General features: G+C 43.9%; 1 protein-coding gene across 1 annotated transcript; it reads right to left on the reverse strand.

Moving 5' to 3' along the window:
* Positions 1–447: 447 nt before the first annotated feature.
* RDM1 (RAD52 motif containing 1) lies at positions 448–21698 on the reverse strand. The gene is made up of 7 exons (XM_040330318.1): positions 21548–21698; positions 10814–10993; positions 7698–7820; positions 5067–5229; positions 2949–3047; positions 1081–1169; positions 448–643 (listed from the first exon to the last, which is right to left on the reverse strand). The coding sequence occupies exons 1-7, from the start codon at positions 21644–21646 to the stop codon at positions 539–541; spliced, it is 858 nt and encodes a 285-aa protein (XP_040186252.1). The 5' UTR covers positions 21647–21698; the 3' UTR covers positions 448–538.
* Between the last annotated feature and the right edge of the window lie 738 nt (positions 21699–22436).

The following is a 22436-nucleotide window of genomic DNA, read 5'->3' on the forward strand; positions in this document are numbered from 1 at the left end:
TATTTTATGTGCAGCAGTCTTTCAAAAGCAATTTTTTGGGAAAAAATACACTTCAATTACTGTAATTAAAAAAAAAAAAATAAACAGTAAAGTTAAAGATGTTACGCTGAGAATCATGATCTTTATTCTAAGCAAAAAAATTGTGATTCTCATTTTATCCAGAATCGTGCAGCTCTACTTGCAGGTACAACAAAAAAAATTGTCCATCGGTTTACAACCGCTTTGAACCAGACCCTGACTGTTTCCTGGGTGTCTGTTTAGAGTAAAAGTCTGTCTTTTGTCCAGTTCTAATGTCTCAGCACTTTGCAAATCTATCATAGTTGGCTGCCCTGTATTACAGGCACAAGGGTTGCAAATAAGGCTTTCACACAGACTGCTAACAGAGGCAGGGTGTGGCTAATTTACAATGGTTATTGTTATTTTTGTAAATAAAGTCAAACAACAGAATTTAAAAAAATAACATGAAATTTAATATTGTTTTTTACAGCACAGAAATGATTTAACATAAATCAGCCAAATTCTCTAAACAAATGTTCACTTATTCTCCATCTGCCAAGGTATCGTCATAGAAACTGAGATTTGCCAGCATCTCCTCATCATCCTCGTCTCCTATGTCCAGGGTTGCCCAGGTAAAATCATTGACCTGTTAGGGAAATACAGCCACTTATAATAAAAAAATATGCCACAACCTAATATTTTTTTTCAATTTTCACATCATGTTTTACTTTTTAACCATATTTATTTTGTTTTTCCTTTTGTGAAATAAACAGGGGAGGATGGGAGAAAAATATAAAACATAGCGACATACAATACTACAACTAAAGTATAACATAATCAACAAACACTCACTCACCCACTGTATTTGAATTCACTGCCCTCCCCAAAACAAGGAGAGGTTACATATGAAAAATATCTATGTATACGTCACAAAAAAGTCAGCTTGTATGCATTGCTTTCTGCAACGTCTAGTGAAGGCTTACAGGAAACACATACACAGTTCATTTTAGATCCAACATAAAAACAACCACCAAAACTTATGTTGATAAAACTGTGAACTTATTGCATTTCTGTCTGTTATACCTGAATGAGCCCCTGCAACTCTTCTTCTGTAAGACAATCTACAGCATCATCTTCATCAGGAACATACTCCACAGCAACTTTCCCATTGTCTACAAGTCAAGTACAGAGATCTGAGTTGATACAAATTTCTGCCCTAGAATAATAAAATCGGCAATACTGACCAACAAGGCTAAAGGAGAGATCTTTATGAAATCCAGATGGGACCATGTGTGATTTAGCATTTGCACAAAAATGTAACTATGTTGCTACATTAAAGCGTTTGTTACCTCAACACTTCATATTCCTGATCTGTGCCTGCCAGACCATTTACTTGTATGAGAAAGTATACTGTTCTCTTTGTATTGCTTCCTTTATGTAAAATCCCTCTGCTTTCCTATAAAAAACTGACCACAGAAGCATGAGAGCACATCGTGGTCAGATCTCTAGCTATGCTGGGAACTCAGTGTGCTCTCCTCCAATAAACAATTGTCCTGACACGCTATCCCTGCACAGCCATTCACTGGGAAGCTCAGCGTGCTGCTGCTTCTCCTCCCCCCAGCTCTTATGCAGCTGAGAATAGACGGCATGTGATCACTTATAAAAAAGGTACTGTATTTATTGGCGTATAACACTCACTTTTTTACCCTGAAAATAGATGGTAAACTGTGCCTGCGTGTTATACGCAGGGGGCTGTGGATTTTTTTTCCTGAAAATTCCCTCTTAAAGTTAGGGGGCCGGATTCAGAAAGGAGATACGACGGCGTATCTCCGCATACGCCGTCGTATCTCTGAGTGTGCGGCGTCGTATCTATGCGATTGATTCATAGAATCAGTTACGCATAGATTTCCCTAAGATCCGACCGGCGTAAGTGTCTTACACCGTCGTATCTTAGGCTATGCAGCTGGCCGCTAGGTGGGGCTTCCGTATATTTACGCAAGGAATATGCTAATTAGGTAAATACGCCGATTCAGAAACGTACGTCCGCCCGGCGTCATTTACGTTAGGCTTTTTCCGACGTAAAGTTACCCCTGCTATATGAGGCGTAGCCAATGTTAAGTATGGACGTCGTTCCCGCGTCGAGTTTTGAAAATTTTACGTCGTTTACGCAAGTCGTTCGCGAATAGGGCTGTACGTAAGTTACGTTCACGTCTAAAGCAATGACGATTTGCGGCGTAATTTCGAGCATGCGCACTGGGATTCTTTCACGAGCGGCGCATGCGCCGTTCATAAAAAACGTCAAATACGCGGGGTCACGTGTAATTTAAATAAAACACGCGCACATCATCCACATTTGAATTAGGCGGGTTTACGCCGACACACATACGTTACGCCGCCGTAACTAAGGGTGAAAGTTCTTTCTGAATACGGAACTTGCGCCCTAATTTACGGCGGCGTAACGTATCTGAGATACGTTCCGCCACCCGGAAAGATACACCAATGTATCTGAATCCGGCCCAGGGTGCGTGTTATACGCCTGTGCGTATTATACGCCGATAAATACGGTATTTATGTTTTTTTATATCTATACTAAAAATGTTTTGCCTTGCATTTCTATTTTAAACGACATTGGTTGTTTTGCAAGATGATCGGTTTCAACCACTTTAATACAGATGACAGTGTGCACACACATCTATATATAATGTGAGGATTTAAATGACTATATGCTTTTATTCTATGCCTATTGTTCAATAGGAGAATGTGGACATTAGTCTGCATCATGCTGTTCCTTTGGGTGCAGAGCTGGATGATCAGTACTGGCCATCCATAACTGTAGTCTTAGATTTTTGGGTGAACTTACCCTTCATAAAAAAATTCTCAGCGGTGCAAATCAATGCAATGGTAAAGGGATCTTTCACACAGGAAGAAGAAATAAAATGAACCAGTCTTACCAAAAATCACCAATAAAATCTTCTTAAAAGCATTAGAGAGAGCCTTTTGAACAGCAAATTTCTGAACTTTTCCATTCTTAGAGAGAAATTCTACTGGGTCTAAAAACAAAAAGGTTAAAAAAAAAAATTATTTTAGCAAATGTAATATATTAGCAAGGTGTCAAAAAGGGCAATTCTTACTAATACATGGCAAAGGCTGACATTTATGTGGATTAAAGCAGTGGTCATCAACCCTGTCCTCAGGGCCCACTAACAGGCCAGGTTTACAAGATAACTGAAATACATGGCAGCTGATATAATTTGCTGCTCGGTGATTGCAGTATTCTAGTCTGCATCTCCCCAAGGTAATACATAAAACCTGGCCTGTTAGTGGGCCCTGAGGACAGGGTTGGTGAACACTGGATTAAAGGATAAGTTCACCTTAGGAACGTGTTACATGTTCTACCCCTGTTCTAAGCGTGGAACGTGTAACACGTTTCAGCATCTGCGCCCTACACTTCCAATTCCTCCCCTCCCAGAGAGAGCAGCGGGGAATCTTCTCCCTGCACCCACTGTCACAATTTAAAAAGAGCGCAGTCGTGGGGGGTGGAGTTTCCTGTGAATGAAGAGACTATAAATACTATGAGCCGTTGTGGCTGACTGCATGTAGTTCTTAATAACTACGAGGGCGCTGGTAGTCCATTGATACTTTCTGCTCTCAAGTAACTGGCTACCAGTACAGGCAGACAGCTATCCTGAAAGTCTGCAAGAGCCCCAGATAGCACCCGCTATCTGCTGATTGAAATTGCAATGTGTTGCATGTCTTTAGAAAAAATAAATAAATAAATGCACTTTTTTTTACCAGCAAAAAATGTGCATTCATTATTTATTTTCCAAAATGTGAACTTAGCCTTTACGCGATTAGTGAATCAGAAATATTTCTACAGGTACCCTATTCATTATATCGCAATAATCAATCTAAGTAAAGTGGACCTAAACTCCAAATTTATTTTATGTTCGATTGACCAGGTATGTGTCAGAAAGGCAGGCTAGGAGTCTAAACTTACCAATCAGCTGGCAAAAGTAGGTCACTAATTCTGGATCACGTGACCTGCAGCACCTCTGCATTGGGGGCACCGGACACTGTTGCTTAGGGTCACGAAACTGGAATCTAGAGTACCACAGAACCTGATATTTATGTTTACACTTTATTGGACCCCACCATAACTGACTAATCTATTAACTTGACCATATACATGACATAAATTATGCATGCAATGAAAGAACTGTTCAAATTTCACACACAAAAAAAAAAGACAAAGGATCAACTATCGCTGCCAAGTGATTTTTCAGTATTATATAAGGAGGTCTATTAATATTTTCACACATTTTTCACCTATAATTCACAAAAAATTTTCCAGTTAGAAAAATGCATGAAAATAAAAATTAAAAAAAAGTGTTTATGGTGTGCCCACACTTCTAAAAGTTAGGCTTAACATATGTGGGGGAAAAAAAAGAAATTGGGACCTGTGTGTGGCCACATGGTGACCCGCTCATCAGCATAAGTGCCATTAGTGAGCACTTCTTCTCATAGTGCCAATGTTTTTTTCTTTTTCATAACATATGTTTATTTATAACATAGCATACATAACATTTTCTTTTTAACATAGCATCATAAACTGATTATTATTTTTTTTTTTATTTTGCAAAGAAAGTTACTTGCTTGAATTCTATTCATTTTCAGACCTTATTAAAAATTCAAGAACTAGACCCGTCATTCTCCTCTTTGCTTCATGACTTATGGAGTCACTGACCTGAAACAAGTATGTAGATTAGGAGTTCTCTGCAAACTTGTTTTGGATCAGCAACTAACTATGGAGCGAATAAAGAGGAGAATGGGAGCTTTTTCGAGCAATGACAGCTGTCTCACTTTTATTGTTTTTTTTAAGGTATTTTAGACAGAACAGAAATAGAAAATATACGAATAAAATGTATTAAGCCAGGTTTACTGTATTTTGAAACAGTGTGATCTGTGTGCAATTAGTTCATCTTATATCAGCTGTCCGGGAAATGGGAGTTGAGAGCTACTAATATAGAGCGCCAATCTTTAGACTTCAATCCCTACTCATAGGCAAGTACCGTTCTGCTTCTCAATAGCTTCCTCAGCGACACCGACTCCCCTGCTGCGAATTTCACGGTCATGAATGATCACCTCGACTACACATAGGTATCTTAACTTTGCCTGTTCCTTGGGACCCCCTTCCTCATCTGGATCATCATCCAGGCCAGTAATATTCTGAATCTGAGAGAGAAAACAAGGATTGAATTTGTCACATGATTGTGTTGAAAAGTTTTAGATCACAGATATTAAAATGGTTCTAAAAGCTGAAGGTTTTTTACCTTCGTGCATTCTATGCATTAAAAAACATTCAGTGTGCAGCTCCCCCTCAGCCCCCAATTACTTACCTGAGCCCATCTCGATCCAGTGATGTGCACAAGAGCATCGGCTCTCCTGGGTGTCTTCCTCCTCATTGGCTAAGACACAGCAAAGGAAGCCATTGTGCTGTCAATCACAGTCAGTGAGGAGGGAGCGGGGGATGGGGCCTAGCCACAACCTGTATGTCTTTTAGCCCCCGTTCACATTGGCACGATATGACATGCGATTTGACTTGTCAAATTGCATGCCAAATCGCAGCCTATTGCCATCAAGGGCACTGTCCCAATCGGTCGACGTTGCACCGATTTCCAAAAGTAGTTCCTGTACTACTTTTGGCGACTTCGGGGGTGATTTGAATAGACATCTGTGCATGAACCCGCCCAAATGTCTTTCAAATTGCCCCCGAACTCACACTTAAATGCAGGTTTGAAATCCTGCGAGTTCAGTGTGAACGTACCCATAGACACACAGAGGTGGCTCTGGAGCGAGCCCATACTAGTGCCCCCAAAGCAAGCAGCTTGGTATGGGGGGCACTCAGCAGTGGGAGGGCCAAGAATGCTGGTGCGGGCACCCTAGAAAATGAGGATCCGGACTGCTCTCTTGCAAAATCATTGCACAGAGAAGACAAGTATGACGTTTGTTATTTAATTTTTTTTTTTATTCTGAACCTTTAGTAACACTTTTAACTAGGGTTGTCCCGATACCGACACTAGTTTTTTTTCAGAGAGCGGGTGGAGAGTGCGCGGAGAGCACGTCACTAATGGAGGAGAGCTCGGGCATGTCATTAACGGAGGAGAGCTGCTGCCGCTGCCGCCGTCTAGTCCCCAAAGAGAAAGCCAAGCCCCCCCCCCACCACCGCAGTCTAGTTGATCAGCGCGGGGAACATAACAGCTTTTGAATAGCTGTGTGTTCCCCGCCGTGCCTCATCATATATAGCCCCTCCCCCTTGTCCAGGCACTTTGATAGACAGATCACTCATCCCAGGATTGGACGGGTGATCTGTCTATCAAAGTGCCCGGACAAGGGGGAGTGGCTATATATGACGACGCGTGGCGGGGAACACACAGCTGTTCAAATGAAAGCTGTTATGTTCTCCGCGCTGATCAACTAGGCGGCGGGGGGAGGGAGGGCTTGGCTTTGTCTTTGGGGACATGGCTGCATTTTGGGACACATTTAAAGAAAAGGATCAGTAATCGGTATCGGCGAGTACATGACAAAAAAAGTATTGGTACTTGTACTCAGTCCTAAAAAAGTGGTATCGGGACAACCCTACTTTAAACTTAAAGCGGAGGTCCACACAAAAAGTGAACCTCCGCTTTTCGGAACCCTCCCCCCCCTCCGGTGTCACATTTGGCACCTTTTAGGGGGGAGGGGGTGTAGATACCAGTATAATACAGGTATTTGCACCCATTTCCGGGCATAGATAGCCGCAAAATCTGCGGCTATCTACGCCACTTCCCGTCCCCCCCTGGTGAGTTCTGGGAAACATACAGTTCCCAGAACACAGTGGGGACCAGTGAAGATGCGCAGTGCGACTCGCGCATGCGCAGTAGGGAACCGGTCAGTGAAGCCGCAACGCTTCACTTCCTGATTCCCTCACCGAGGATGGTGTTGGGGCAGCCGAGAGACAAGCGGTTGCTCGTCTTCGGCTGCCAACATCAGGGGGGCTCTGGACAGGTATGTGTCCATTTATTTGAAGTCAGCGGCTGCCGTATTTGTAGCTGCTGGCTTTTTATATATTTTTTGTTTAGGTTGACCTCCGCCTAAGTGATTGTAAAGTCAAATTTTTATTTTATTTTTTAAAAACAAACATGTTATACTTACCTGCTCCATGCACTGGAATTGCACAGGGCAGCCCTATCCTCCTCTTCACTGCTCCAGGCCCCATTCTCCTTGCTAGGGGGGCACCCGAGCCGAGCTGCAGCTTTGTGTGTCCATTCAGACACAGAGCTGCGGTTCGGCCCTGCCCCTTCTCTCTCCTGATTGGCTAACTGACTTTGATTGACAGCAGTGGGAATCAATTGCACCGCTGCTATGTCTCAGTCAATCAGGAGGGAGAGTCTCGGACGGCCGAGGGATTTGTGGACATCGCTGGGCAGAGATGGGGCTCCGGTAAATATTAGGGAAAGTTTTTTATCCACATAGAATTCATTAAGATAAAAAAAACTTCTCACTTTACAACCCTTTTAATACATTTTTGTGAAGCCATTTCATTCTTGTAGCATTAAACATTTATTTGCTTTAGCAAGCTGTATAGGTCACAATATCAAAAGTAATAAAAATATATTCATATTTACAAAAACAGTAGTAAAAAAAAAATGCCAGTTACTCACTGCAATTACTCTTTGGCTCCAACCATTGAACCCCAAGTAATAGTTAGCTAGCTCTTTGCATTTGTAGCCATAAAGCTCCAGTGATTTGAACTGCAGACTTTTCTTTCTATTGCACACCTGCACCTGTGAAATAGAAGAAAACATACTCATGTGTATACTATGAAAACAGGGAGGTCAACAGACCATAGCAATATGCAAAAACCTGGTTAAGTTTTGTGACCAGAGGTCATAGGCGTCTACATATCCAGAATACATTCAGCAGTGTTAGCTTGCATTGGTAAACGTGTAGCAATGTTTTTTTTGGACAGCAGTGGCTTCCTCTGTGGTATCCTCCCATGAAATCCATTTTTGTTTAGTGTTTTACGTATCGCAGATTCGCTAACAGGGATCATGTTAGCATATGCCAGAGACTTTTATAAGTCTTTAGCTGACACTCTAGGTTTCGTCTTCACCTCATTGAGCAGTCTGCGCTGTGCTCTTGCAGTCATCTTTACAGGACGGCCACTCCTAGGGAGAGTAGCAGCAGTGCTGAACTTTCTCCATTTATAGACAATTTGTCTTACCGTGGACTGATGAACAGCAAGGCTTTTGGAGATACTTTTATAACCCTTTCCAGCTTTATGCAAGTCAACAATTCTTAATCGTAGGTCTTCTGGCAGCTCTTTTGTGCGAGGCATCATTCACATCAGGCAATGCTTCTTGTGAAAAGCAAACCCAGAACTGGTGTGTGTTTTTTATAGGGCAGCTGTAACCAACACCTCCAATCTCATCTCATTAATTGGACTCCAGTTGGCTGACACCTCACTCCAATTAGCTCTTGGAGGTGTCATTAGTCTAGGGGTTCACATACATTCACAGTGCAGATGGAAAAGTTTACATGGTGTGTTCAATAAAAACATGGTAACATTTAATTATTTGTGTGTTATTAGTTTAAGCAGACTGTGATTGTTTATTGTTGCGACTTAGATCAAGATCAGATCACATTTTATGACCAATTGTGCAGAAATCCATATCGTTCCAAAAGGGTTCACATACTTTTTATGGCAACTGTATAAAGGGCCATTTATAGTCGAAAATGTGTATAAAATGTATAGCCCATTAAAAGAAAAAATTTTTTTTTTTTTACATAGTATGCTCCTCAGTCAGACATCCAGCATCATTCAACCCACTTTCTCTGAGCCCAGGAGAACTGTATATTGAAAGGAGAAGCACCATAGTGATGATCTCATCTTTTTGCCTTCTCCTCCTATTAGCATGCTCATTGTCAGCACAGTAGGAATTCACGGGACCACCTGCGACTGCTATCCTCAGAGTTGTGGTCGGCTCTGTGTAGACTAAAGGAAGAAAGCAGAGAGGGAAGGAAGCGATAGCTAAGTGAAGTAACCCAGCAAAACATTTTTAAGGGAAACAGATTAAAAACACTAACAGGATTAAAATGTATAAAAAGCTCATCTCGTCTCACTGTGTGAGAATGTAGATCCTCCTAATACCATCCTGCAGGACAGCGGTCATCTGTTCCGGCTGCTGGGCATGGAATTTGCTGGCTCAGGAGCCTGGAGGAGCCCCGGGAAGCCACCATGACCAGCGTGGAAAGCACGGCAGAAGTGACGTCAGCCGGAAGGAAAGAAGGGCCTGTAAAAGGAGCCGAATGCTCAGAGTGCATAGCCTGCCTTGTTTCCCTTCTTGTCTGGTACCGCCTTTCCTTCCGGTGACGTCATTTTGGCCGTGCATTCCATGCTGGTCAGCGTGGCTTCCTCGGGTTCCTCCAGGCTCCTGAATCAGCCAACTCCATGTCCAAAGATAAGACTGCATGACCCACCTAAGGTTGAACTTTAAAGCGGAGTTCCACCAGAAAAAAAAATATTAAAAGTCAGCAGCTACAAATACTGCAGCTGCTGACTTTTAATATATGGACACTTACCTGTCCTGGGCGCCCACGATGTCAGCACCCGAAGCCGATCTATCCCTCAGGTCTCGGGTGGAGGCGCCACCATCTTCAGTAAGGGAATCAGGAAGTGAAGCCTTGCGGGTTCGCTACTGCGCATGGGCAGGTCGTGTTGCGCAATCCTACTGGTCCCTGCTGTCTTAAGGGACCTGTGCACCAGCCGCGGTGACCTATGCCCAAAAGTGGGAGTAAATACCTGGATTACACAGGTATCTGCTCCCTCCTCCCCCCTGAAAGGTGCCAAATGTGACACCGGAAGGGGGGGGGGGGGTCCAAAAAGCAGAAGTTCCATTTTTGGGTGGAACTCCACTTTAAGTAGACTTAACCACATGCATTGCCAAACCTGTATATTTTCAGATATCTGACACGCTTGCCAAACTTCCACAACGAAAAGACAAATCTTCTCAAAGTCATCTTGCAACTAGACTGTAAATTTGATGATCGGGTGATCAGAAGGGTCTTAAAGCGGGGGTTCACCCGTACATAACACTTTTTCCCCTTAGATTAATGCTCGTTTTGTCTAGGGGAATCGGCTAGTTGTTTTAAAATATGAGCCGTACTTACCGTTTACGAGATGCATCTTCTCCGCCGCTTCCGGGTATGGGCTGCGGGACTGGGCGTTCCTATTTTGATTGACAGTCTTCCGAGATGCTTCCGACGGTCGCATCCATCGCGTCACGATTTTCATAAAGAAGCCGAACGTCGGTGCGCAGGCGCAGTATAGAGCCGCACCGACGTTCGGTTTCTTTCGGCTACTAGTGACGCGATGGATGCGAGCGTCGGAAGCCTCTCGGAAGACTGTCAATCAAGAAGGAACGCCCGCTCCCGAAGACCCATACCTGGAAGCGGCGGAGAAGATGCATCTCGAAAACGGTAAGTACGGATCATATTTTAAAACAACTAGCCGATTCCCCTAGACAAAACGAGCATCCATATAGCATCCAACTAAGGGGAAAAATTGTTTTATGGGTGAACTCCCGCTTTAACTGGCAAATCAAAATAAACTTATCATGGCAAAAAGTCAGATTGGGTACAAAAAAATTACAAACTAGACTGCTTTTATATTTTGAAATGAAAGAAAACGAAAATTCACATACACGTAGCACATATTTCTTCTCAGTGGGGTAGTAACCTGATACCATGACCTTCTATGCATTTATCAAATATTTACCTTTAGAGGAGTGTCCTGAAACAAAGACTTCCTGTCACACGATACATGAGCTTTCTTGGCACACTGTGATGAGAAATATCTTATAACTGCATAATAACCAGGTTCAGCAACACCAGCGTTTGGGAAAAGCTTTAGACAGTACAGAGGTCCAAACTGAGAAAACACCTTCATCAAGGAGCACTGCAGATAAATAAATGAGTGTGAGAACACATCACAACTATAACAAGAATATACAAGATAAAAAATATACAAACAGTAATTCAAAATAAGTTTGTTATTTTTTAACAAAAAAAAAAATCTATCTCTCTAAGACCACGGCACTGAATATAACCCTCCCTGACTACCTAGTCCTTCATTTACAGACCCAATACCCTTATCGTTGGGCATCTCATTCCATTGATTACCTGGGGATTAAACTCACTTCCTTGTACTCCACTTTGTTCTGGGCCAACTACTATCCTCTGCTGCGCTCCCCGACCTCTCTTCTCCACTCCTGGCAATTTCCCTCCCTTTCTTGGATAGGCCGGATCCATGCGGCTAAAATGACGATCCTCCCCAAGGCCCTCTATTTTTTTCGGACCTTGCCCATACACATCCCCTCCTTCTTTTTACATCTTTTACAGAATAGAATCCTTCGGTTTATATGGGCCCACAAACACCTCCGAGTTTCTGGGGATATTTATTATAGCAAAAAGTAAAAAATATATTTATTTAATATATACCGTATTTATCGGCGTAAACCGCGCACTTTTTTGTCCTTAAAATCAGGCAAAATCGTGGGTGCGCGATATACGCCGATACTCGCTTCCTGCGCTGTGTTTGAACGCCGCCGCTGACATATACCGAGCGCAGTACACTCGGGTACACTCGGCCAGGCTCGGCTCCCCTCGCGGCTATGCGAGAGGAGCCGAGCGTGCCCGAGTGTACTGCGCTTGGTATATGGCGGCGGCGGCGTTCAAACACAGCGCGAGAAGCGGGGATCGGCTCAGAGACAGCGCGGGAGAAGCAGGGAGGACACCACGAAGGCCGCAGATGGATGCCGGGCAAGACACCAAAACTGTAAGTAATAAAAAAAAAAATCCAGGAATTTCACGTCTAGATTAGGGGTGCGTGCTATACGCCGGTGCGCGCTATAGGCAGATAAATACGGTATATATATATATATATTTATTTTAAAAAGTAAAAAATATATAATTTTTTTCAAAATTGGCACTTTTTTGTTTATAGAGCAAAAAAAACAAACAAGAGGTGATCAAATACCACAAAAAGAAAGCTCTATTTGTGGCAAATTTTGTTTGGGTACAGTGTTGCATGACTACGAAATTACCAGTTAAAGCGATGCAGTGCCAAATTGTAAAAAGTGCTCTGGTCAGGAAGGGGGGGGGAGGGGGTAAAACCTTCCAGGGCTGAAGTGGTTAAAGAATCTACCCTCCTCCCGATCCTAAAAAAGCATTTCCTAGATTCAGTGCAGAGTTCTCTGCTCAAGCTGAAAACTAAAAACAGGCACCCTGCCAAGTTTCTCACAACATCGCTTAGACCCGGTTCACACTGGGGCTCAGCCGCCTGACGTGTCGTGTCCCATTCAATGCAATGGAACCGTTCTAATAGGAGCGACGCAAGTCGCTCCGACTTAGAAAAAGGTTCCTGTACGACTTCGGGGGCGGCTCGGGGCGACCTGCATTCACTTCTATACAGAAGTCGTTTTGCAAATCGCCTCTGAAGTCGTCCTCAGGACGCCTTGCCGAGTCGCCCCTGAAGTCGTGCCGCTGCTGTGTGAACCGACTCTAAGGCAGAGATAACTTTAAACAATGTAATGTTTGGTTCCTTTAGAATCCGATCAAAGGGATGAAATTCTATCTGCAAATTAGGTCAAATTAACCTTTTAAAGAGGAAGTAATGCCTCCTGAAAAAAAATAAACCCTGCAAGAAAAAGGCATAATGAGCTAGTATGCATAGAATACTAGCTCATTATGAGGTACTTACCTGAGATCGAAGCCCCCGCAGCGGCCCTCGTTCGCCTCCTCCGTCACCGAGTATTGCGGCTCCGGTGCTGTGATTGGCCGGAGCCGCGAAGATGTCACTCCCGCGAATGCGCCGTCAGTGACGGCACGATCACCTTCACTAACGGTATGCTCAGTGCGCCGTTGTCTACAGCGCGCATACGCCGTAGACATTTGTGCAAACTTTTCTGCAAATATCTCCTAAACCGTGTAGGTTTAGGAGATATTTCTTGCACCTACAGGTAAGCCTTAATCTAGGCTTACCTGTAGGTAAGGGGTTGTAAAGGTAAAAAAAAAAATCCCTAAATGGCTTCCTTTACCTTAGTGCAGTCCTCCTTCACTTACCTCATCCTTCCATTGTTCTTCTGTCTGTAACTCCACACAGTAATGCGAGGCTTTCTCCCTGGTGTGAAAAAAGTCTCTTGAGGGGGAAAGGGGGCGATCAGGAGTGTCAGGACGCCCACTAACACACAGCTCCTTTCTCTATCTGCAAAGTAGAGAGTGTCCTGACCCTCCTGCTCGCCCCCTCAAGAGGCTTTCTCCACACCAGGTAGAGAGCCTCGCATTACTGCGTGGAGTTACAGACAGAAGAACAGGAGGTTCCCAGAAAAAATAAGGACATTTAAAAATGGAAGGATGAGGTAAGTGAAGGAGGACTGCACTAAGGTAAAGGAAGCTATTTAGAGAAAACATTTCTTACCTTTACAACCCCTTTAACCACTTCATTACTGGGCACTTAAACCCCCTTCCTGCCCAGATCAATTTTCAGCGCTGACGCATTTTGAATGACAATTGCGCGGTTATACAACACTGTACCCAAATTATATTTTTATAATTTTTTCCCCCACAAATAGAGCTTTCTTTTGGTGGTATTTGATCACCTCTGCGATTTTTATTTTTTGCACTATAAACAAAAAAAAGACATAACATTTTGAAAAAAAACACAATATTTTTTACTTTTTGTCATAATAATATCCCATTTTTTTTTTTTTTAAATAAAAAATTTCCTCGGTTTAGGCCGATACATATTCTTCTACATATTTTTGTTAAAAAAAAAAAAAATCGCAATAAGCGTATATTGATTGGTTTGCGCAAAAGTTATAGCGCCTACAAAATAGGGGATAGATTTATGATTTTTTTTTTATTTAATAGTAATGGCAGCGATCTTTTTGTCAGGCCTGCGATATTGCGGCGGACATATCGGACACTTTTGGGACCATTCACATTTATACAGCGATCAGTGCTATAAAAATGCACTAATTACTGTATAAATGTGACTGGCAGGGAAGGGGTTAACACTAGGGGGTGAGGAAGGGGTTAAATGTATTCCCTGGGTGTGTTCTTACTGTGTGGGGGGAGGGGACTGACTGGGGGAGGTGACCGATGCTGTGTCCCTATGTACAATGGCCACAGATCGGTCTCCTCTCTCCCTGACAGGACATGGAGCTCTGTGTTTACACACAGAGCTCCACGTCCATGCTGTCACCGCCGATTGCGGGTACCTGGCGGACATCGCGGCCGCCAGGCACGCGCATCGGCATCTCAGCGTTGCGCCGGGCACAGTGTTTCCCCGCTGCGTGCCCCCAGCGGCGCAGGCGGGGAATGCACATAAAAGGACGTCCACCCTGCAGTTGAGAGCTGCGCTGTGGACATCTCAAGTGGTTAAGGACTAAACCTTTTTTGACGCTTGTAGCTTACAAGTTAAAATCAGGATTTTTTGCTAGAAATTTACTTAGAACCCCCAAACATATATATATTTTTTTTAGCAGAGACCCTACAGAATAAAATGGCGGTTGTTGCAATATTTTATGTCACACTGTATTTGCACAGCGGTTTTTCAAACGCAATGTTTTTTAAAAAGAATTTACTGAATAAAAAAATAAACAGTAAAGTTAGCCCAATGTTTTTGTATAAAGTGAAAGATGATGTTACACCGCGAGAATCGCGATCTTTATTCTAGGCAAAAAAAAAAATCATGATTTTCATTTTAGCCAGAATAGTGCAGCTCTAATGTGAGGTATCACCGTGAACGTTAAGAGTGAGAGTAACAAATCTAGCCCCAGATCTCCTTTAACCACTTAAGCCCCGGACCAATATGCTGCCTAAAGACCCAAGGGGTTTTTACAGTTCGGGACTGCGTCGCTTTAACAGACAATTGCGCGGTCGTGCGACGTGGCTCCCAAACAAAATTGGCGTCCTTTTTTCCCCACAAATAGAGCTTTCTTTTGGTGGTATTTGATCACCTCTGCGGTTTTTATTTTTTGCGCTATAAACAAAAATAGAGCGACAATTTTGAAAAAAATTCAATATTTTTTACTTTTTGCTATAATAAATATCCCCCAAAAACATATATAATTTTTTTTTTCCTCAGTTTAGGCCGATACGTATTCTTCTACCTATTTTTGGTAAACAAAATCGCAATAATCGTTTATCGGTTGGTTTGCGCAAAATTTATAGCGTTTACAAAATAGGGGATAGTTTTATTGCATTTTTTTTTTTTTTTACTACTAATGGCGGCGATCAGCGATTTTTTTCCGTGACTGCGACATTATGGCGGACACTTTGGACAATTGTTACACATTTTTGGGACAATTGTCATTTTCACAGCAAAAAATGCATTTCAATTGCATTGTTTATTGTGAAAATGACAGTTGCTGTTTGGGAGTTAAACACAGGGGGCGCTGTAACATTTAGGGTTCACTTTGTGTGTGTTTACAACTGTAGGGGGTGTGGCTGTAGGACTGACATCATCGATCGAGTCTCCTTAATAAAAGGGATCACTCGATCAATGCGCCGCCATAGTGAAGCACGGGGAAGCCGTGTTTACATATGGCTCTCCCCGTTCTTCAGCTCCGGGGCGGCGGCGTCCCGGATCGCTCCCCGAGGCTTACCGACCACCGCATGTACCGGGGGGGGGGGGGGTCCCGATCCGACCCACGTCAAGCAGAGGACGTATAGGTACGTGCCATTCTGCTGACGTATATTTACATGAGGTCGGCAAGTGGTAAACTCTAAACTGGTAACCTATAAAAAAAAAATGTAAAGCGTTGCCTACGTAGATTTTTAACCACTTCCCGCCCGCACGCCATCATACGACATTGCAGATTTTGAGTGGTGATATCGCAATGATGCCCGCAGTTACAGGCATCATTCACATATCTTCTTTTACAGCTGGCGATTCCCTGCACCTTAAGCACAATCACAGCGGCTGCCCTCCGGTGCTTCTACCGGCTCACCCGCGCGATGAGCAAACCGGAGAAGGAATCAACCGGCGCTGGATGTTGACGATAGAGAATACGGCAGGCCAGATGGGCCCCGGAAGTTTATGACCTTTCGGAGGCCGGGGCACGATGTTATGACGTCACGCCTGGCCTCTGCATTTGAAAATATACCGCTGCCTCAGCTGGGAAGCTGAGATCTTTTTTGGATTTCAGGCTTTCCAGCCTAGAGGACTTATAGACACTAGAACTCTCTCCGTGAAGAGGACCTGTCATGCCCTATTCATATTACTCATTAACAACTTGCCGACCAGCCGCCGTCGTTTTACGGCGGCAGGTCGGCTCCCCTGCGCGAGAGCATGTAGCTATATGTCGGCTCTCGCGCAGGCCACCCGCTCTCCCACCGACTCCCGTGCCGGGCACACGCGATCACTCGTTACAGAACGGGGACCGAGAGCTGTGTGTGTAAAGGGAGAGAAATGCTGATCTTCTGTTCATACAATGTACAGTGTGAGAGGAGAGGGGAAGAGAGCGGAGGCAGCAGCCGTGTGGGCTGGATCTGTGACAATTGCTGTCACAGATCCAGCCATCCATCCCTGCCCATACTGTGCAATACTCTGCCCAATACTCCGCAATACCCACTTCCCACCCGCCATCATATGACGTCCTTGACTTTGTGCTGGGACATCTGAATGATGCCTGCAGCTACAGGCATCATTCAGATATCAGCCGGCGATTCCCTACACCATAAGAATGATCTTAGCGGCTGTTCCGCCGCTTGATCGTTCTTACAAGAGGCGAGAAGGGACACCCCCTCCCGCAGTCCTCCGGTGCTTCTACCGACTCAACGCTACGATCGAAGCCAGGATTGTCTTTTTTTTTTCAGGCTTCCCAGCCTAGAGGTGAGATGTGGGGTCTTATTGACCCCACATCTCACTGTAAAGAGGACCTGTCGTGCCATATTCCTATTACAAGGGATGTTCACATTTCTTGTAATAGGAATAAAAGTGATAAAAAAAATTTTTGGGGTGGAAAAAAAGTGTCAAACTAAAATAAATAAAAGTAAAATGAACAATAAAAAATAAATATTTTTTTTAAAGCACCCCTGTCCCCGTGAGCTTGCATACAGAAGCGAACGCATACGTAGGTCCTGTCCACATATAAAAACGGTGTTCAAACCACACATGTGAGGTATCTCTGCGAACGTTAGAGCGAGAGCAATAATTTTGGCCCTAGACCTACTCTGTAACTAAAAACATGTAACCATTAAAAATATTTAAAGCGTCGCCTATGGGGATTTTTAAGTAGCGAAGTTTGGCGCCATTCCACGAGCGTTTGCAATTTTGAAGGGTGATATGTTAGGTATCTATTTATACTCAGCGTAACTTCATCTTTCACATTATGCAAAAACATTGGGCTAACTTTACTGTTTTTTTTTAAGCACACAATTGTTTTTTTTCCCGTAAAAATTGCTGCGCAAATACCGTGCGAGATAAAAAGTTGCAACGACCACCATTGTATTCTCTAAGGTCTTTGCTAAAAAAGCATATATAATCTTTTGGGTTTCTATGTAATTTTCTAGCAAATAAATTATGATTTTTACATGTAGGAGAGAAATTTCAGAATTGGTCTGGGTGCTCCAGAACGCCTGAAGGTTCTCCCTGCATGTTGGGCCTCTGTATGTGGCTACGCTGTGTAAAAGTCTCACACACGTGGTATCGCCATACTCGGGAGGAATAGCATAATGTTTTTTGGGGTGCAATTTGTGGTATGCATATGCAATGTGTTAGAAAAGTACTTTTTTTTTTTTTTTTTACAGAATTTTCAGTCTTTTTTCTCTTATAGCGCAAAAAAATAAAAAACTCAAAAGTGATTAAATACCACCAAAAGAAAGCTCTATTTGTGTGAAAAAAGGGACAAAAATTTCATTTGGGCACAGTGTTGTATGACTGAGTAATTGTCGTTCAAAATGTGAGAGCACCGAAAGCTGAAAATTGGTCTGGTTATTAACCACTTCCCTACCGGCCCATAGTAAAATGACGTCCACAAAGAACCTCTGCCGTTCAGAGTGGACGTCATCGCCATCCAGTGCTTCTCCGGGCTCTCCCATGCCATCGGGGGCCCGGAGAACGAATCGTCCGGCGCTCGCAGGAAGCATAGAGATGACTGGTGACCAGATGATCACCAGTCATCTCTATGACCATCGGAGGACCCGGGCGCGATGTGATGACGTCACGCCCGGGTCCCCGTAAGTAAACAAAGCGGCTGCTAAGCAACAGTAAACATGAGATCGGTGAATTTTTTTTTACCGATCTCATGCTTTCAGGCCTGGAGGAGAGATGTGGGGTCTTATTGACCCCGCATCTCTCCATAAAGAGTACCTGTCACACACATTCCTATTACAAGGGATGTTTACATTCCTTGTAATAGGAATAAAAGTGATACTAAAAAAATAAAAATAAAAAAAAAGTGTAAAAAAATAAATATATAAAAAAAAAAAAAAGAAATAAAATTTATTTTGTTAACGCCCCTGTCCCCAATAGCTTGCGCGCAGAAGCGAACGCACACGCAAGTCCCGCCGACATATGTAAACGCCGTTTAAACCACATATGTGAGGTATCGCGTGCGCTAGAGTGCCAGCAACAATTCTAGCACTAGATCTCCTCTGTAAATCTAAACTGGTAACCTGTAAAAATTTTCAAAGCGCTGCCTATGGAGATTTTTAAGTACCGACGTTTGGCGCCATTCCATGAGTGTGCGCAATTTTAAAGCGTGACATGTTAGGTATCTATTTACTCGGTGTAACATCATCTTTCATATTTTACAAAAAAATTGGGCTAACTTTACTGTTTTGTTATTTTTTTAATTCATGAAACAATTTTTTTCCAAAAAAAAGGCGTTTGAAAAATTATTGCGCAAATACCGTGCAAGATAAAGGGTTTCAATAACCGTCGTTTTATTCCCTAGGGTGTCTGTTAAAAAAACATATATAACGTTTGGGGGTTCTGAGTAATTTTCTAGCAAAAAAATTGTGATATGTAGGAGAGAAGTGCCAGAATAGGCCTGGTATGGAGGTGTGTATAAAAGCCCTGTATGGAAGAGGTTAAAGGGGTTTAAGTGCCCAGTGGTCAATTAAAAAAATAAGACAACAGTAAAGTCAGCCCAATTTTTTTTTATATCGTGAAAGATAATGTTACGCCGAGTAAATTCATACCCAACATGTCACGCTTCAAAATTGCGTCCGCTCGTGGAATGGTGACAAACTTTTACCCTTTAAAATCTCCATAGGCGACGTTTAAAAAAATTCTACAGGTTGCATGTTTTGAGTTACAGAGGAGGTCTAGGGCTAGAATTATTGCTCTCGCTCTACCAATCGCAGCGAGACCTCACGTGTGGTTTGAATACCATTTACGTATGCGTTCGCTTCTGCGCGCGAACTCGGCAGGACGGGACGCGTTTTCTGGCTCGTAACTTTTTTAGCCGGCTCCTAGATTCCAAGCAAATTTATCAAACCCTGTATTATTATTTTATTCTTTTACATTTTTGTTGACGTTAGCAGAAAAATGTGCACAAAAACACTGGCGAATAGCGCGTTTCCAGGGAAATAAAAGACGCGCCAAAAACGCTCAAATCTGACCGCTTCGAGCCGCAATAAAAACTCCAGAACTTTTTTGGAGCTTCAGGAGACTTGTAGCGGGGATATAAACCATCTCCATAGAGAATAATAGATTTTATTCTCCTCCAGCGTTTTGGAGCGTGACTCTATAAAACGCTGAGGTGTGACTGGGGCCCCATTCTTAGCGCCTCCCCCTCGCATCAGAAAACGCGGCGCTATTTCAGGTGCACAGAGTCGCATAGCATCGAAGTTCCGCGGGGAACATTTTTAGGAAAGGTTCTGGGACTTCCTTAAAGCGGGGGTTCACCCTAAAACTTTTTTATGTACCATCCCATCCAGCATACTTGCGTCAGCTATAGTAGTTTTTTTTCGCCGCTGTATATACCGTTTAATCGCTCAGTTTCATTTCAGACTCCGGCGGGGAAATAGGCGTTCCTATGAAGAGGGGAACATGATTGACGTCCGGCTATGGCGCGTCACGGGTTCCGAAAATAGCTGAAATAGGACTCGGATATATACGGCGCCTGCGCAGTCAGCTCCTAGTCTGTGCGCAGGCGCCGTATAGCGCCGTGAAGAGCCGAGTCCTACTCCGGCTATTTTCGGAACGCGTGACGCGCCATAGCCGGACGTCAATCATGTTCCCCTCTTCATAGGAACGCCTGAAGCGAAACTGAGCGATTAAACAGTAAATACAGCAGAAAAAAAAAACATACTATAGCTGACGCAAGTATGCTGGATGGTACATAGATGTTTTTTAGGGTGAACCTCCGCTTTAATATACGCCTGAAGCGCGACGCTGCAGCAGCCCCTAAGACGCTGGAGGGATGATTTTACATTGCCCTCTATGGAGATGGTTCACATCTCCACGCGGAACGCCGTACGCCTGCCGCCTGAAAACAAGTCCCGGACCTTTTTTTCAGGAGGCGTTCGGCATAGGAGATGTGGACCTGGGGGTAAGCTGCATTCACAATCGCGGCGTTTTGTCACCGCAAATCGCGTTACAAAATGCTGCAGTTTGTCGCCGCGATTAGGTACGCCAAGGTGTGAATGCAGCCTAAGGCTGCAATCACACCTGAGCGTAGGTCGTTCGGTCATTTTTTCCGGCGTTTTGTCGCGCGTATTCATGCTTGTTTGCATACCGCGTCGTCCGACGTTTTTGTACTTCGACGTTTTTTATTTTAGCCAATAGGAAAAATGGTCATCTTTACATCACTTGTTGCTATGTTGGTAGATTTTTTTTATCTTCTGCCTGGCTGAAATGTTCTATTGATTAAAGCGACAAAACGCCCGTAGCAAACGCTCGTTGTCGCGCTAGTCGCTTGAATCGAGCGTTTCCATTACTTTCTATGGGAAATAGAAACGCTCCAAAACGCCCAATTCGCGCAACAAAAAAGGGTCTGGAACGTGTTTGAGCTTCAGGCGTTCGGCGTTTTGGAGTGGAGATGTGAACCATCTCCATAGGGAATAATGTATTTTTTTCCCCACTAGCGTTTTTGAGCGTCGCGCTTCATGCGACAAAACGCTAAGGTGTGAATTCAGCCTTATAGGGTATCGCAGACTATGTAAAAGAGCGCGCCCTTGCGCCTGTGACGCCAACGCTGAAACACGCGCACCATAGTATGCGGTGAGCTGCATTTCTCAGGGTTGGTCACCATAGAAACCAATGCAGCGTGTAGTCTCTGATAGGAGGACACAGGTCTGGGGTTGTTGTGTATTACTATGAGGCTCGCTCCCTCCCTCACGCTTCTTTCTGCACATGGACGCGCCAACCACACACTCAGCGCGCGCTTGCTTTCTCCCTCCCTCCCGCGGGAACGCGCCTAGATATCTACACACTAAACCGGTTCCGTGACCGAAAGCAGCCCCAAAAAAAAACACCCTCCCCCGGCCGGTGACTCACATAGATCTCCCCCTCGGAGAGCCGGGCCGTAATGTTCCACACAAACACCACTTTATTACTCTCTGCAGGAACGGTGAACGCCACAACTTCCGGATCCATTTCTCCTCACACGTATGGACCGCCAAAACACGGCGCCGCCCCCCCCCCCCACTTTCCAGCTTGAGCCAATGACAGCGCACGAGGCGGGATCAGGTGATGCTCAGGTCGGGTTGGTAGAGCGCTATGCGAGGCATGGGGCGGGGTTATAGGAGTTAGAGCCTATGTTTCGCCAGATTTGGCGACCAATTAGAATTGGTAACGGAAGTGAAGTTTCATCGCCGCCATCTTGCTACACTCCGCACTCCTCTATAGTACAGATACTCTGAGAAAGCAGACATCTTGTTACACCCACCGGAGTTTTACATTTACACTTATTTTTAGTAGAAAGGTGAGTTTATATAGTGAAATACCGTGCTTAGAAGTGCGTCTGACTGGTTAGATATTGAATTTTAAAAGCAGCTAATTTCTGTCAGATTAGTAAACCTGTGAGATGAGTAGTCTTGCCGCTGCTTTTAAAATTCAACATCATAAGAGTCATACAGAGTTCTAAGTACTGGATTTCAGTATATAAACTCACTTTACTGTTAAATATAAGTGTAAAATTCAAAAGTCCGGTGGGTGTAACAAGATGTCCGCTTTCCCCTTCTCAGCGTTTCCTTACAATGGAGGAGTGCGGGGTGTAGCAAGATGGCGGCGACGGAACGTCACTTTCGCTCCCAATTCTGACGGGTCGCCATATCTGACGAAACACCTGTCATAGGAAGTTATGGAGGCTGTTCTAGTCATCACTGCATGTGAGAATGCTAAACTCCTGGCGGCCAGGCTTCAGTTCTGTATGAGCTGCTGACCT

The sequence above is a fragment of the Rana temporaria genome, chromosome 12, assembly GCF_905171775.1.
Source record: "Rana temporaria chromosome 12, aRanTem1.1, whole genome shotgun sequence".
Lineage (NCBI taxonomy): Eukaryota > Metazoa > Chordata > Amphibia > Anura > Ranidae > Rana > Rana temporaria.